Raw genomic sequence first — 16,881 nt, 5'->3', positions numbered from 1 at the left:
GTACCACATATGTATCTGGTGCCCAAGGAAACCAGAAGAGGGCATCAGATCCTTGTAATTGGAGTTACAGATTGTTTGTGAGCCACCATGTGGTTGCTGGGAATTGAGCCTAGGTCTTTTTGGGAAAGCAGCCAGTGCTATTAACCATTAAGCTATCTCTCCAGCTCAGACAAAAATTATTACTAGAAACAAAGGAGGATATGTTATAATAAAAGGATCAATTCATAAAGAAGATGACAAAAATAAATTACCTACTAATAGAATCAAAATGCAAAATTGACAGAGCAAGGAAGAAATAGACAATTCAACAATAGTAATTGGAGATGTTGATGCTTACTTTCTTTTTTTCGTTTTGTTCTTTTAAGATTTTATTTATTCTACAAAGTGAGTTCCAGGGCAGCCAGGACTGTTATACAGGGAAACCCAGTCTTGAAAAACCATAAAAAAAAAAAAAAAAAAAAGATTTTATTTATGTATATGCATCAATGTCTGTTTGCTATTTAGTTTTTTTTTTTTTTTTTTTTTTTTTTTTTGCCAACTTGACACAAGCTAGAGTCATGTGGGAAGAGGAAAGAAACATCAATTAAGAAAAAGCCTCCAACAGACTGAGCTGTAGGGAAGCCTATAGGACATTTTCTTGAATAATTAATGATATGGGAAGAGCCAAACCACTGTGGGCAATGCTACCCCTGGGTAGGTGGTTCTTACTGGTTCAAGAAAGCAGGCTGAATTAGCCATGAGGAGCAAGCACGTCCTCACAGGCAAGGGCAGGCCTTGAGTAATATGGTATGTGTGATGTCTATTCCTTGTCAACTTGACTACATCTGGAATTAACTAAAGCCTAAATGACTGGGCACACCTGTGAGGATTTTTTTTTCTTAATTAAATCATCTGAAGTGGAAAGACCTATTTCTAATCTGGGTATTTTAGATGGGAAGAGTGCCTTTAATCTGGAACACACCAGAATGGTTTACTAATCTTACCTTTGGATGGCTACTTAAAACATTTAATTTCTGAACCTGGTATCACTATAAAATACAACAGCAGTAGTTTCTGGATGGTGGTGGCACAAGCCTTTAGTCCCTGCACTTGGGAGGCAGAGGCAGGCAGATCTCAGTGAGTTCAAGGCCAGCCTAGTCTACAGAGCTAGTTCCAGGACAGCCAGGGCTTTACACAGAGAAACCCTGTCTCAAAAAAACAGAAAGAAAAAAAAATCAAATTTCTGTTGAATTCATATTAAGTAGGTTTATATAAAAGAAACCAAATTCATTAACAATGTCATAAGCAAACATACATGAGACATGGTAGAACTACAGTTATCTACATTTCAATTTGTCTTCTTTTTTTGTGTTTTCAAGACAGAGTCTCACTATGTAGCCCTGGCTGTCCTGGAACTCCCTCTGTAGACCTAATTGGCCTTGAACTCAGAGATCTGCCAGTCTCTGCCTCCCATGTGCTGGGATTAAAGGCGTGTGCCACTCTGCCTTGCTTGAAAATTTCAATTTCTAGTTTTTATCCTAATAGCCCATATAAAAGATTGAGAAACTGAGGTTCGGCAAAGTTAACTAGCAGCTAGTAGGCAAGTATGAAGGAGTAGATTGGAACTCAGGGCTCCCATTCCCTGACTAAGGTTATTAAAGTTAGCCTTTATCAAAGTAAAAGAAAAGCATTACAGTATGTCCAATTATCCTTCAATTCCTTGGTCCACAAAAATCTTTGTGGGCTGGGGAGATAGTTTAATGGGTCAGAGGCTTGCTACACAAGGGTGAGGATGAGTTCAGAACCCTAGGCCAGAAGTATGTGTTTAGTAGGTCTCAGTTATGCATGTGTGAGCACACATACCAACACACATATACCAATTTTGCAGGACTCTAGTAAAAACCAATTAAAGCCTCGGCTACTAAGAGTAACCATCAATCCTGTTTTTACATGAAGAAACAGAGGTACATATACAATGAAACCTGCATTTGTGTCTAACCCCTAAGAGCTTGAAAGCAGAGCTAGAGAGATGGCTCAGCAGTTAAGAGTGCTCACTGCCCTCAAAGAGAACCAGGGATTGGTACTCAGAACCCACATTAGACGGCTCACAACTGTGTAACTCCAGTTCCATGGGACCCAATGCCTTCTGGCCTCTGAGGGCGCCAGTGAGTACAGTGCCTGTAAACTCATGCAAGACATTCACACATAAACCTAAATCTTGAAAACAATAAAGCTTAACAGCTAGGTGAGGTACACACTTGTCAACAGCACATGAGGACTCAACTGAATTCTCCAGAGGAGCCCTGGCTATGTAACAAAAAGTGGCACACATACAAAACTATAAAATCATGTTGAGAGAAACGGTCTATGCTGAATTTTCTATATAGTCACCCACTTAAATATTCCGAAAGCCACTGTGGTGATTCACCTCTCCTGTTCCCCACCCCACTTTGACTCCCACAGTAATCACTGAAGCAGAATAAATGTTCACCACTTGGAACTATTTTCAAAAATGAGTTAAAGGGGGCTGAGGAGATAGCTCATGGGGCAACGTGCTTGATTTGCAAGCCTGAGAAACTGAATCTGAGCCCGTGTAAAGGAAGCTGGACATGGGACAGAGGCAGGAGAATCTCTTGGGGCCTGCTGGCCAGCTAGCCAGTCTCATTAAGAGGTGTATGGGGGCAGGTGAGATGGCTCAGCAGGTAAAGGCACTTGCTGCTTAGCCTAAGGCCCTGAGTTTCAATCCCCAGGTTCACATGGTAAGAGAGAACTAACCCCTGAAAGCTATCCTCTGACCTTCACACCTGCACTGCAAACACAAGCACACCACACACACACACACACACCAACACACACACCATACACCACACACACACACACACACACACACACACGTTAAAAAGAAAAAAGAAGATGCTTGCACCCTGGCACACACAAGCACTCTCAAACAGAGAGAATAAATGGGTGAGGTTTCTGGAGTAATTTTACCACCTGTTTACTTAGAATCAAGCCAGATACGGTTTCTTTGGGTTTCCATAGTTCTCAGTGAAGTAATTTAAACAAAGTCTCAAGGATGAAATCTTTGTCTGAAAGCGTTGTCCTGAGAAACAATGATGACCATGAGAAGGTGGTCGCTTTTCTAAAGACACCCAGGTAGTTAGGACATAAACGGACAAAGCAGCCCTTCACAAAGCTTTAGTCAGAGTTGCTGGGACAAAGCCATTAAACACTGATTAGACACAACACCAATGGTTCTGTGGCTTGTTGTTCTTGGTTTGTTTTCAGACAGGCACGACCATTATGATAATCCCACATTAATGATATCTGCAGGACCATTAGGGTTATACGAACATCGACTGTAAACTAATTTCAGTAAATGTGTTCCTTCTGCCCCACGAGAATGCCGTCTCGTCTCTCAATTTCTCTTTCATTTTCAGGCAGGCCTTGCACGGAATTTTCCTCTCTTCATTCTGATGGATGAATACATAGTCACGTGCACCTCATTTTGCTTTCGTCTGAGAGACTGGGTACTTCCATTTCCTCCTCCTGTCTCATCTTTTCTTTCATTGTAAACTGTGACAAAAACCCTCTTCAAGGTCCCTCTGATCTCTATGCTAATGGGAGAGCCCAGAGAGGAAGGAGAGGGAAAGAGAAGGGTGGTAGAGGGATGGGGAAGGGGAGGGAGGAGGAGAAAAAAAGGGAGGAGAGATCAAGAAAGCAGCTGGAGCCCTGAGTTGTAACCATCTCCATGGAAACAATTCCTTAGCGATCAATCTGGAAACAATTCTGCAGGCATCACTGGAGCAGCAGGGTCCAATCACACCAACCCTTACTAACAGTTCAAATGAGTGGGGGAGGAACAGGATTTTTTTTCAATACTAGTAAACTAAGAAGCTAATAAAAATTACATTTACCACCTATAATGCATCTTTAAACTAAAAGATTCCTACTTGCTGTAACAAAGAGGAAAAGGGCCTTCTAAATCTTCACAGTGTTTGTAAAGAGTGCCCACCATCAAGAAATTATGGAAAACAAAACAACACAAAACACCTCCAAAAGAAACATCACCATAGGGTGCTGCAAAGTCATATGGGTGATTGAGGTCACCCATAACCACAAAAAGAGTGTGCAAAGGATGCCAAGTTCATTCAGGCAGTAAGTAGACTGAATCCCAGGAGATCGAAAAGGATTACAGAATTCCACCTACCAAATCAGGTTGAAAGAATAAAGAAGCCATGTAATTTAAATCCATGGAAGGAAGGCCCAGGGGAGAATTCACCCTATGTGTGGAGCTTGGAGTTTTGCTAATAAACCAATTACTTTTAAAAGGGAGAACATGCTGTAGGCCCTAAATTTATCCCCAGCTATTAAAAGAAAGGGGAGACCTTAGGAGGTTTATAGTAATAATAGGATAAGCAAGCCTCAGCAGAAGTCTGCAACCAGTAAACTACTAACTTACCTGTAACCACGTTTAAAAAAAGAAGTTTGAAGTTATGTCACTCTGGCTCTATCTCTCCAGAAACTATTTTCAACTGTTCTGGGATTAGAAGCAGCATCTGTGAAATGAATACCACCTTTTAGGGCTATAGAGACACAGCTGACATGGAGGTAGGAGGACCCTTGACTACCCAAGAACAAACACAATGAATCACTTATCATGCTTAGTTCCAGAAAGTTCTAAACCCGAGTTATTATGGCTTCTGCAACCTCTTTTGGTTTTCCTGTCTGCAACAATAATCACGCTTTTCTCTGAGGAATACTTTGGGTTAAAATCACTGGAGTGCTTAAGTAGGTTTGGGGATGAATTAAAGCTGTGAAATGGAAGTTTCCATAACAGAAACTGAGTAACTGGCTCCTGACTCCAGTCACACACACAAATTTCATGGTAAAGAAAACCCATCCTTGTACACTGCTCATGTACCCCACCCAGACCCATTCCACTCAGCACACTGAAGGGTGACTACATCGTACCCCCATTCACACTCACATTTACAACCTTAACCTGTCCTGCTTGGCCTGTGACTAAACTCATCCTCTTTGCCCCTTGACTTTCTGAGCTCTAAGTCTCTTACCCCAGAATTGCTCTCCACCTTCCCACGGATTTGCGACGTGCCATTTGTGTTAAAACTTAAACCTTGGGAGCAGCACGGAAGCCCCAAAAGCGTTTACTAGATGTCTCCTCTAAGCATAAATTTCAGGAATAGTAAACTCTATTTAGAAAACGAAATCAACTGCCACGAGTCACTGATGTGTCACTGGGTTTAATGAAGAGGAAAAAAATTAAACAAGGCAGGTGGGACCTACAAAAGGTTAAGGCTGGCTAGGCAGGAGAGCAAAACCCCAGGCTAGGACCGAAATCCTGCTGGGTGTCGTTGCACCTGGGTATCTGTACTTTCTCAGGTGGAACACCCACTCTGATTGCATAACGCAAACATGGTGGCCAAGAAAAGCCTTTCCCTGGATTTGGGGGCAGAACCACGTGGCTCCTTCCACGCAGGGCAAGGGCTGGCCTTTGTGGGATTTATTCCCAGTGGAGCAGGAAAGAGCCTCGGTTCCTCAGAACCCACTCACGCCCTCCGGTGGGAGGCCCACGAGCGAGCTCGGAGGATCTGAGGGCTGTGGGGTAAACCAGTGCTGCGGAGCCGCCTCTGCGCCCGCTACAGCACGAACCAGGCAGGGCCCGAGTGCGCAGGTGCACTTTGCTCCGCCCCCGCGAGGCCGTCCTGTCAGTCAAGCCTCGCGAGAACAGCGCGGGCCGGCCCGGGCGCTTCGCCCCGCCCCCTCCTCCTCGCTCGCTGGCTCGCTCCCTCCCAACCCCCGGCCAGTGTTGTGCTGCGCAGCTCCCTCCGCGGTTGTCGCCGTGGGAGACGGTTGGGAGGGAAAAACCGTTGTCGGGAGCGCTGCCCGCGGACGAACCGGCCGGCCGGCCCTGCCCGCGAGCGTTGGAGTCGGCGTCACTAGCGCCCCACGGGGTATCTGAAGTAGAAGGGGGTAGGTTGGGCCGGCGGTGCCGAGTGCGAGCCGAGTCGGGAGAAGGGCGAGGACCCGGGAGCGGGTGAGCGAGTGTGGAGTCGGCTGGCCTTGGGCCCCGGGAGGAGGGCCGACGCCGCGCTCTCCAGCCGCTCGCCCGCTCTCCCCGCCGCTCGCCTGCCGCCATCTTGGGGCCGGCCGGTGGCTGCCGGGGTCGCCTTCCCGCCTTTCCGCGCTCGGGCTACTTTGTGGTCGCCAGCTTGCGGGAAGTGTTGGGAAGGCCGGGGGTTGGGGAGGGGGTGTTGGTCCTAGCTCTCCGGTAGAGGTGAGGGTGGGGGAGCTCGGCGAACAGGGAGAGCGGGCGGCGGGACGCGCTCCCCGTGGAAATGGCGCCCGGCGCGGCGCGGCCTCCCGCAGCGGCAGCGGCCGCCGCCTCCGGGGTCTCGGAGGGACTGCTGACGCAGGTTCCCAGGACGAGGCGGGTGGAGCTGGGGGAAGGAGGAGCCGATGGCGACGGGCGCTCCGCTCCGGATGCAGGACAAAGGCGGCGGGCAGGTCCTTTGTAGCTCGGCCGCTCGGTGGCGAAGGCCGGAGGCGGGGCGTCCCGTCGTCTCTGCTCTCGAGGGCAAGCTAGATAACGGAAAGTCTCCGGGAACGCTTAACCGGCCTTTATATTCCAGGGTTGGAACTGCGGAAAGAGTACGTACGCGTCTCCAAAGGATTTTTTTCTCCCCACATTAGGTGTTTACCAAGAGTTTATAATTTTGTAAGATAAATGATGGCTTATCCAATAGAATAGGATGAAATGGGTATGTTACAGATGGGCCGGGTCCGAGTGAACGATGGGACTGCTTTTAGGCCGGAGTAGGTAGTTAAGGTTTTGTTGTAGTTAATTCTCCAAAAGTTGTGCTTTGTGTGAGCTGGTAATTAAGGCCGGAAGTCAGCATTTGTTTTCATTTAATGGCTAGGCATGTTTAAATCAAACAAGTATCGAATTGTGGTCCCTCCCATAGCCTAATCGCGCGCCTTTGGAAGTGTTTGGGTCCTTAAATCAGAACTGTTGGTGACTTTTCATTGAAGATGGGATAGAAAGGAAAAAGAACACCTGGGCCTGAAACTTGGCTTGCAGTAGTGCCGGTGCCACCTAGAAAAAGCAGATCTTAATGGGCTTTGAAAATGCCAAGAACTCAGACTCTAATAATGAAAATAATCGTTGGGCCCACATTTTCTTGATTGGATTACATTATAAATATCTTTTGAGACACTCTTGGAAAGAGCTTGTCACTGGATATACACAGGAGGCTCTCCTGGAGTCTCCTGCCTCTCTGCCTACAAGATAGTTTTGAGATAGGGTCTCTGTGTAGACTATGCTAGCCTTGAAATTCGAGAATCTTGATGTTTCTGCCTCCTAACTGCTGGGATGGCAGCTATGAGCCGCCATACCCAGTTAGTAACATCCATTAGCTTCTGTTTAAAGTAATATTTCTATGGATTTTAGTACATTACTAGTTGTCAGACTATCACAACTTTTTTGTTTTTTGAGGCAGGGTTTCTCTGTGTAGCCCTGGCTGTTCTGGAATTCACTCTGTAGACCAGGCTGGCCTCAAACTCAACAGAGATCCACTTGCCTCCTGAGTGCTAGGATTAAAGGTGTGAGCCACCTGGCTCTAACAGCACAATTTTAAAAACACCTTATTTCAAAAAGATACACGTACTAACAGTCATTCTATATGCTGACGTGTTCTCTGTTTCAGACCTTGGAAGTCACAGATTTTTTTTTTTTTATAGATTTTTTTTTATGTTTTGGGTATGTGTATAATATGTAGTGACTGCACCTGTGATGCTCTTGGATTTGGGGGGGGTGGTCTAGAATTAGGGGCCTGAGAACAGGTGGGATCCCTAAAGCAGTGTAGTGACTATGACACTATTTTAAAGAACGGTTTAAATGGGGTATTCTAAATGGTAAATAGTTGCATAGCCTCTGAAAGCTTTATTATTAAGGTATTAGAACAGTTTGCTCTAAGTGTTTTAGTAGAATTCTAGAATTGAGTTTAAAGGTATGTTAGAGCAAGGTTGTCTCCTTACTGACTTCAGACTTGGAATGGAAAGTCACCTTATGAGATGGTTTGTGGTCCAAATCTGGTTGGCTTTTTCCAGTAAACTTTTGTTAATTGAAGTCAAGACCTGATGAACAAAAACTTTCCTCTAACCTCCACACTGCACTGAGGTGTGAGTGTGTTACAATATACAATCACATACACAGACTAAAAGCATTATTAGCAGTTTAGTGGTTTTCAGAGAATTATTATCGTTGATACTAGCAAAACTGGTGTGTTAAATTTTATACACACACAAAAGAGCTTTCTCTTGCATTTGCTACTGAAGGTAGTAGTCTTTCCCCCGTTTATTTTTATTTTATGAATGTTTTGCTTTGTGTGTGCACACATGCACCTTGTGCATGCATAGTGCCTGTAGAAAGCCCAGAGAGTGTCAGATCCACAGGGTTTTTTACAAGGCTGTTTCTGCTGAGGGGTGCTGAGAATAGAACCAGATCCTCTGTTCTTTATGATGACTTAATAGTCATCACATTTGAGGGGAAGGAACTATCTTAAGCTGGTGTGATAGCACCTGTACTCCCATTTTTGAGAATCCAGTCTGGGTTATAGAGCAAGACCCTGCCTTGGGTGGGGAAAGAATTAACTACCTGCACTCTGAGGAGGAGGTTTGTTTGTGGCTCTGGGTTTTGAGCTGAGTCTACAACCTCATGCATGCTAGGTAGGCATTCTACCACTGAGCTGTATATTGTTTTGTTTGTTTTTAAGAAAATAGTGGAGATCTTCAAAAACATTTGAGCTTTTATTTCAAAGCTAATTTGGTGCTGTCTTTCAGGGATACTCTAGAATGGTATTAGACATCAAAACACCTTTAATATTTCTTGTTTCTTTTCAGGACTGAAATGGTTTTCAGATACAGTTGAGATTTTGTGGAGCATCTTACTGATTCTACAGCAGTGGTTCTCAGCCTGTGGGTTGACTAAGACCATTGGAAAACACACATTTACAATTCATTACAGTACAAAATTAGTTATGAAGTAGCAACAAAAATAACCTTATTGTTTGGAATCACTGCAACATGAGCAACTGTAATAAAGGGTCAAAGCATTAGGAATGTTGAAAACCACTGGTTTTACAGGGTCCATAAAGTGTACCTGTCAAAGGAGAATGTCCATCTGAAGCAGAGCTACAGAATATAAGTACTCTTGTGAAAGACAGCAGTGGGTGCCAACACCTCACTACCTACTGCTGTTCTGTTTTGAGACCGCAGTTTCTCTGTGTATCCCTGATTGTCCTGGAACTCAAGGAGTTCCTGCCTCTGTCTCCCAGTGCTGGCATCAAAGGTGCGGCCAAACACCACCCAGCAACTACTGCTGTTGTACTTTATAGTGACTAACAGGCTCAGAAATTAAATGTTTTAAGTAGCCATTGTAAGGTAAATTAATGAGCCATTCAACCCCATGTTTTTGTTTGTTTTTGAGATAGTCTCACTATGTGAACTAGGCTGACTTTGAACTCACCATCTCTTAGATGCTGGAATTAAAGACATGTGCCACCATGTAGGGTGTCATACTTTTTTTTTTTTAAAAGCAAGTCCACCAAAGAATTAGTTATAATGCCAGTTTTTAAATTGTGTTTTCACCATTTTAGTTCTGTCAAGAATGGTACCTTCCATGGGCTTTGCTTTAAAGATGGGTCTGGATTTTCTCTCAGTAGGGTTTAAGGTTCAGTCACCAGTACACAAAAAACACATGCTGATGGTATATACGTGTAGAGATTAATATCCACTGGTAGAAAAGATTGGCTTACTTTAATGCATATATTTAGGGAAAGATGTTGAGAATGTAATCCAAGGGTTGGCACATGGTAGACATTCTATCATTGAGCTATATCCTTGGGTTCATTGATGCATGGAATTCTAAAAGAAACTTAGTCATCCGTGTCATGTGTCCCCCCACCCCCACCCCCGTTTTTTGAGACATTTTTCTTCTGTGCTGCCCAGGCTGTTCTGGAACACTGTAGACCAAGCTGACCTTGAACGCATATATCTGCCACCATGCCAAGCTCTAACTTTACATTTTATTTTGTTCTTTTTTTTTTTTCAAGACAGGGTCTCATTGTATAGCTCTGGCTGTCCTGGAACTCACTATGTAGACAAGGCTGGTCTTGAATTCACAGATACCTGTCTTTCTCTGTCACCCAGATGCTGAGATTAAAGAGGTGCATTACCACCTCCAGTTTTATTGGGGATTTTTTGTTTTTTTGAGACACGGTTTCTCTGTGTAACTTTGGAGCCTGTCCTGGTACTCTCTGTATATTAGGCTGGCCTTGAACTCATGGAGACCAGCCTGCCTCTGCCTCCTGAGAGCTGGGATTAAAGAGGTGCACTACCACAGCCCGGGGTTTATTTTTTAAGGCAGAGTCTGGCCTTGAACTTGTATTAATTCTGTAGATGCTGCCTCTAACTGATGACATGGAATTAATCATTAGTGAATGATGTTGATATACTTTCAGGCCTAAAGGAAACAATTGAAAAATTGTTTTGTTGACAGGGGAGGAGGTGGTGAGGGAAAGATTGGAATTATTCAGGTGAGTAGGATTCCCATATCTATCTGTAGTGAAATAAGCAAGGGCTGGTAAGTTTCCACAGCTGCAGAACTTCTGCATATTAGTCTCTAAAAATATTCTGGAATTTTAGAAGGAAAGTGGCTGCCTCTAGGGAAGGGATCTGGCTAGGTTGTGTGTTCCTTATAGGATAGAGGGGGACCTCATGCTGCTATTTTTTTTTTTTTTTTTTAAAGTACTATGTGAGTGTTAATATGTTGCCTTTGGGTAAACTATTTAAACCTGCTTGACTAAAAAAAAAAAAAAAATACACACACACACATATATACACGTGTAGTGGTGACAATAATTCCAGCACTCCAGGGCTGAGAGAAGCAGGCGGATATGTGTAATTCAAAACCAGTCTTGTTCTTGATCACCTTATCTTCCGCCACCCCCCATGTTACTGTTGAAAGGTACTCATCTGAATGTTTGTTGAAGCAGTTTCCTTATAGTTATAGCTAGTTAAACTCAATCCTTCTACCCTAGCTCTCAAGTACAAAGATCTTGGACATGTACTTACTACCTATCATATTTCATATAGCATTTGGTTTTGAGTAGCCTTTACTTGTTTTCCTTTGCTTTTGAGGCAGGGTCTTCTACAACTCAGGCTATCCTCCAATTGCTGGTGTGGTCAAAGATGACCTTGAGGTCCACCTGGCTACCATGACTTTTTTTTTTTTTTTTTTTAAACACTAAACCTCAGTATGAATAGGTGATTATACCACAAACGTATTTCATGTGATTATTAAACATTTTTGCAGTTGGGCAGGTGACTCAGGTAATCTTAGCACTCATAGCTGAGGCAGGAGGACTGCTTGAAGTTCAAGGCTAACCTGGGCTACCAAGTTAGACCCTTGTTTTGAAACAGAAACAAGCTAGGTGTAGTGGGTATGGTGACATCTCATCTGCAAAACAAAAAAGCTGTGTAGCTTTGGGTCAATAGTGAAGTCTGGAAAGTTAAGAAAAAGAGTGGAATAAGAAAAAAGGATAGTGTGTTACAACAAATCTTTGTGGGCAGAATTCTGCAAGTTTTTATTAGACCTTCAAGGTTGTTTGGAGGGGTAAGTTTCCTTACCTTTCCTTACTCTACCCCAAAGTAGAATGTTATTAGAGTACTGTTGCTGATATAGGAGTCACCTTGCATGCATTCTGTGCTGGGTTACTTGTGAGGTGTTCGAGTCTTGGTAAGAGCGTGTTGTGATTGACTGCTTTATGTGCTTATTTTCATAGCATTTAAATCAAGCGGTATTGAAATGGATTGGGTTATGAAACATAATGGTCCAAATGACGCTAGTGATGGGACAGTGCGACTTCGAGGACTGCCATTTGGTTGCAGCAAAGAGGAAATAGTTCAGTTCTTCCAAGGTACCTCTAGTACTAGTCAAAGTTTAGTAATATTTTATGTATGTGTTTTTTATTAGATGGCTTGTAATTTATAAAACACATTTTGTTTTGGAACTTTTGTGATACTCTGGGTTATATAATAAAATGGAATATGTGCTCCAGTTAATATACAGTAGAGAATGTGTAGGCTATGTAAATGATGATGATGTACAGTATATATAGTTAATTGAGAATAACTGTGATGACATGGGTTATCAGCATTGGGAGCACAGTTAAATGATTTGTAGTTTTTCATGTAGTGGGCTTTTAGAAGTATAATTTTAAGACACTGATCACAGAAAATATTTAATCCAATGATATTTGAAAAATATTCCATTTGTATTATGGGGTGATGGGAAACTAAGCGTTTTGTTTTGTTTTGTTTAGAGTTGTTTTAAATATTTGATTCAGATGGGAATGTTTCAGCCTTTAACACTGTTCCCCTTGATGGGGTATTTGTCCTTGGGTTAAAGGGTTGGAAATCGTGCCAAATGGGATAACATTGACGATGGACTACCAGGGGAGAAGCACAGGGGAGGCCTTCGTGCAGTTTGCTTCAAAGGAGATAGCAGAAAATGCTCTGGGGAAACACAAGGAAAGAATAGGGCACAGGTGGGGATGGAGAGTTTGGGATGGTGTTAAATTTTATTTTTGGGGGTTGTGGGTCACTATTGCTTAAATGGGGGGTAACCATAACATTTTTCTGGGGTAGTATTAAAGAATTGATAATTACCTAAATTTAACATGGAAACTACAGATTTGGGTGGGGAATTAATTCTAATAGTTTAAAATTAGATTGTTTCCATTTCTTTGTAGGATATTAAATTTGTTTTTGTATAATCACCTGTTTTTCTTACGTACCTATTTTGTGCTAAAGGAAACAAACTAAAAATATATTCATAATTCAGTGTTTTCAGATTACTCATTTGTCTATGTAAAACTTAAATATTTAACTATTTAAGTTTGTAGGTGTAAAAATGTTACCTTATGGTTTATTTAGGCAATTTAAATTGGGTTATATACCTAGATATAGACAAACTTACTGCATTTTGCCCAGTATCTAATTTACTCTCAAATACATCTATCTGTGCTAAAACCTGTACTTTAACCCTTTTTAAATAGGTATATTGAGATCTTCAGGAGTAGCAGGAGTGAAATCAAAGGATTTTACGATCCACCAAGAAGATTGCTGGGACAGCGACCTGGACCATATGATAGACCAATAGGAGGAAGAGGGGGTTATTATGGAGCTGGGCGTGGAAGTATGTATGACAGAATGCGACGAGGAGGTGATGGATATGATGGTGGTATGTGTATCTAATGAACAAAGGTTCTGTTGTCATTTTCTTGATGTTCCTGACACTTTGTCAAGAAATACAGAAATGGCAGTAATTTCAGTACCTATGAGGTTTTAAAACCTGTTCATGAAATTGTGGGATTTCCACTGTGGAATTTGATTGATGCACATATTAACACCTAGAAAACTTAATGTAGAAACAAAGATAACGGCATGCTTCTTCTGGGCGTAAAGAAGTTTGGTTTTCATGTTGTGTTTGAATTTATCCTGTGGATGTTTACATTTCTTTTTTTTTTTTTTTTAATTTAATTTTACTTAGGATGTTTACATTTCTATCAAGGGTTATCTGCTTTTGCTTTTTTTTCTCATATGCAGTAAGCTGCAAACATTAAGCTAAAATGATTGACTACAAAATGAATTTGTAAATTAGCTTACAAATAAATTGCTCAGAATGGTATTTTTTTTCCTTATGTTTGCACAGGCTATGGAGGTTTTGATGACTATGGTGGCTATAATAATTATGGCTATGGAAACGATGGCTTTGATGACAGGATGAGAGATGGAAGAGGTAAACTAAGAATATTGTCATGCTTAAGTAAATTTTTACTGTTTCCTTTATAAGATTCCAATAGTAGTAACTAGGCAACTTTGATGGAATAATGGAAACTTGTATCATTGTACTGCCTTGTTGATTTCTATGTATATACTTATGTGAACCCACAATGGTTTATAATCTAGGCATGGGAGGACATGGCTATGGTGGAGCTGGTGATGCAAGTTCAGGTTTCCATGGTGGTCATTTTGTGCACATGAGAGGGCTGCCTTTTCGTGCAACTGAAAATGATATTGCTAATGTGAGTAACTGTGGTATATAATGGGTATTTTTCAATTATTCTTGGTGGGGAGGTCTCATTGTAGCTCAAACCAGACTAGAATTTAGAAATCCTAACTTGGCTTTGAGATTTGAAATTTAAGATCCAGGCCAGGATTGTCACTTAGTGATAGATTATTTGCCTAATATGCACATAGGTTGTTAGCACATAATGGGCACAAACACCTAAGTGAGATTTTAAGCGGGTTAAAAAAAATGCATTAAAAAAAAAAAAAAACTTGGTTAAGAATGGAGTCAATCATGTAGGAGTTTGCCTTTAACAATCACAAACTTCAAGATACTCCTAACTAACCATGCTTTGTCATGGAACTGTACTTACTCCCAGTTTCACAATTTTCATTTAAAGTTTAGTATGCCTTTCTTTCTTTAAAAGCAGGAAGTGCTTTGCATTTAAAACAAATGCACTCCTTCCTCATGTGAGCCAAGTGGGACGACCACCTCTGTATGTAGCAAAGAATGACTCCACAATGCTGGAGCCTTTATAGAACTTTCAGTAGTTTATTTTAGTGGGTTAGGGAAAATTAAATTGTGTGCGTTTTTAAATAACTGGAATTTAAAAATAAAGTTAACTTTTATTTAGTTCTTCTCACCACTCAATCCAATACGAGTTCATATTGACATTGGAGCGGATGGCAGAGCAACAGGAGAGGCAGATGTAGAGTTTGTGACACATGAAGATGCAGTGGCTGCCATGTCTAAAGATAAAAACAACATGCGTAAGTGGTGTCTTTGGCATACTTCTGTTTTGTAGGTGTGTGCAGTTTATAAATCTCTGGTTAAAATGTCCCTTAGATCCTAGGTTTTAAAATCATTTGACCTATCAATATCTAGACTTTAATGGCTACCTGAGATAGTCCTATATTTATGCATGCACCTGCTTTAAATACTAGCTAATCAACCTTTAATACATTTTATCCCTTTCTCTATTCTTTTAAAGAACATCGATACATTGAACTCTTCTTGAATTCCACTCCTGGAGGTGGCTCTGGAATGGGAGGTTCTGGAATGGGAGGCTATGGCAGAGATGGAATGGGTATGTATAGTTTTGTATTTGAGGTGGGGACATCTTGCTATGTAGCCCAGGCTGGCCTGAGACTAACAACCCTTCTGCCTCGGTGCTTCAGCATATCCCTCCCAAACCTGGGTTTATAAACTTTTTAGGATAAACAGTGTCTGTTTGTTTTTTTTTTTTTTTTTTTTTTTAATGTGCAGATAATCAAGGAGGATATGGATCTGTTGGGAGAATGGGAATGGGGAACAACTACAGTGGAGGATATGGCACTCCTGATGGCTTGGGAGGTTATGGTAAGTCTGTATTAAGGCAATGTCTTTCTCTAAAAATATATTGTGATGTGCATCTCCTGATGGATGTTCTTAATGTCTTCTCAAGGTCGTGGAGGTGGAGGCGGTGGAGGTTACTATGGACAAGGTGGAATGAGTGGAGGTGGATGGCGTGGGATGTACTGAGACCACTTCCTCCAACATACAAGTCCTAACAACATCTGTCTACTAGACTTTCTTACAGATTGAATTTCTTTTGTATTTCAAGAACTTTATAATGACTGAAGGAATGTGTTTTCAAGATATTTGGTTAAAGTAACAGATTGTGATGGGAAAATCTGTTTTCTGTAGGTTTTATTTGTTGCATACTTTGACTTAAAATAAATTTTTATATTGAAACACTGATGTTGCTACTTTTTATATATAGGCACTCTTTAAAGATATGCTGCCTTCATAAGATTTTGGGATGATGTATTTACTGTTGGCTCTACAAAAAGTAGTGTAGTGCAAGACATTTGGAATAGAGCTTGAGTAGTTAGCAGCTAACTTTCCTGTACACACTGTAAATAAAAGGCCTAAAGCTGCATTCAGGTGGCTTCAGGAATTTCTGTGTTCTCATTGTGTTATGAATTATGAACCCAGGGGGTGGGGGTGGGTGGGAGTATCAGCCCTAGATTTTAAAATCCTCACATAGCATTTGACCAAGATACCAAAAAATGTTCCCAAAATTTGAGTTTGTTGGAGTAGCTAAGAGTATTTGATGAAGACAGAAAGAGCTTGGTGTGTAAATACACAGGTATTTACTGTGATAGATGTATTCTTGTGTTTTCACTTTCTCACCCAAGAAAACTTTTTTAATTGTGTAAAGACTACATTTAAGAAAATGAGTAACAATGCTGCAGCTGGATTTTGCATCTGATACTGGTGTTGAGTATTTAAGCTCTGTGTAGCAAGGAAAAGGTGCTTTCTAATGTTATCACTTTGATCAATGTTGCTTTTCCCCAAATTGGCTAATGGATCAAATTGAAACCTGTCAATGTGAACTCAATTATTGAACTTGTTACTTGTTTTTGCTAGAAATATTACTCATGTAATAAATGTCAACATGGGAGATAAAAGAATTGTCTGTCCTAGAATGCTTTGTGTTAGTTATTGGTTATAATACACATTGGTAGAAAGTAGGGTGGTACATGCCTTTAATCCCAGCACTCAGGGAGTGGGTAGGAAGGCAAGTACGGTTGGATGCCAGATAGAGATTTCTGATAAAGGAGTGCCCAGCTTGTTACTTAGGGCCTATCTGAAACAGTTGAGTTTCTGTCTGTCTAGTGTGGGACTGAGGGCTTTACGTAGAGCCTACACATTAGCTATTCTGTGTGGCTGACACAGACGTCAAAAGCATTTCAAGAGTTACCTTATGT

At 41.7% G+C, this 16,881-nt stretch overlaps 1 protein-coding gene across 4 annotated transcripts; it reads left to right on the top strand.

Annotated features, from left to right (window-relative positions):
- The first annotated feature begins 5,799 nt into the window (after positions 1-5,799).
- On the top strand, positions 5,800-15,863 carry Hnrnph3 (heterogeneous nuclear ribonucleoprotein H3). Of its 4 annotated transcripts, none has more exons than XM_051186818.1 (10): positions 5,800-5,951; positions 11,841-11,975; positions 12,467-12,605; positions 13,116-13,300; positions 13,772-13,858; positions 14,029-14,144; positions 14,763-14,898; positions 15,120-15,215; positions 15,395-15,487; positions 15,573-15,863. In XM_051186818.1, exons 2-10 carry the CDS (start codon positions 11,864-11,866, stop codon positions 15,647-15,649), a joined length of 1,041 nt encoding a protein of 346 aa, XP_051042775.1. In that variant the 5' UTR covers positions 5,800-5,951; positions 11,841-11,863; the 3' UTR covers positions 15,650-15,863. The 4 variants fall into 4 exon arrangements, with proteins under 4 accessions (XP_051042775.1, XP_051042774.1, XP_051042773.1 ...); XM_051186817.1 differs by having other exon boundaries at positions 5,802-5,970; XM_051186816.1 differs by lacking the exon at positions 5,800-5,951 and adding an exon at positions 10,201-10,223 and having other exon boundaries at positions 13,116-13,255.
- Positions 15,864-16,881: the final 1,018 nt, after the last annotated feature.

This window comes from Phodopus roborovskii, unplaced genomic scaffold (assembly GCF_943737965.1).
Source record: "Phodopus roborovskii unplaced genomic scaffold, PHOROB, whole genome shotgun sequence".
In the NCBI taxonomy this organism is placed as follows: Eukaryota; Metazoa; Chordata; class Mammalia; order Rodentia; family Cricetidae; genus Phodopus; species Phodopus roborovskii.
This window is presented reverse-complemented; position numbering and strand designations above follow the sequence as displayed.

What these genes read in the sequence shown, in the direction of transcription:
- Hnrnph3 (XM_051186818.1), top strand. Translation starts at nt 11,864, where the DNA reads ATGGATTGGGTTATGAAACATAATGGTCCAAATGACGCTAGTGATGGG. An exon ending in AGGTGATGGATATGATGGTG is followed by an intron (nt 13,301 to 13,771) that starts GTATGTGTATCT and finishes ATGTTTGCACAG; the next exon opens with GCTATGGAGGTTTTGATGAC. An exon ending in CTGAAAATGATATTGCTAAT is followed by an intron (nt 14,145 to 14,762) that starts GTGAGTAACTGT and finishes ACTTTTATTTAG; the next exon opens with TTCTTCTCACCACTCAATCC.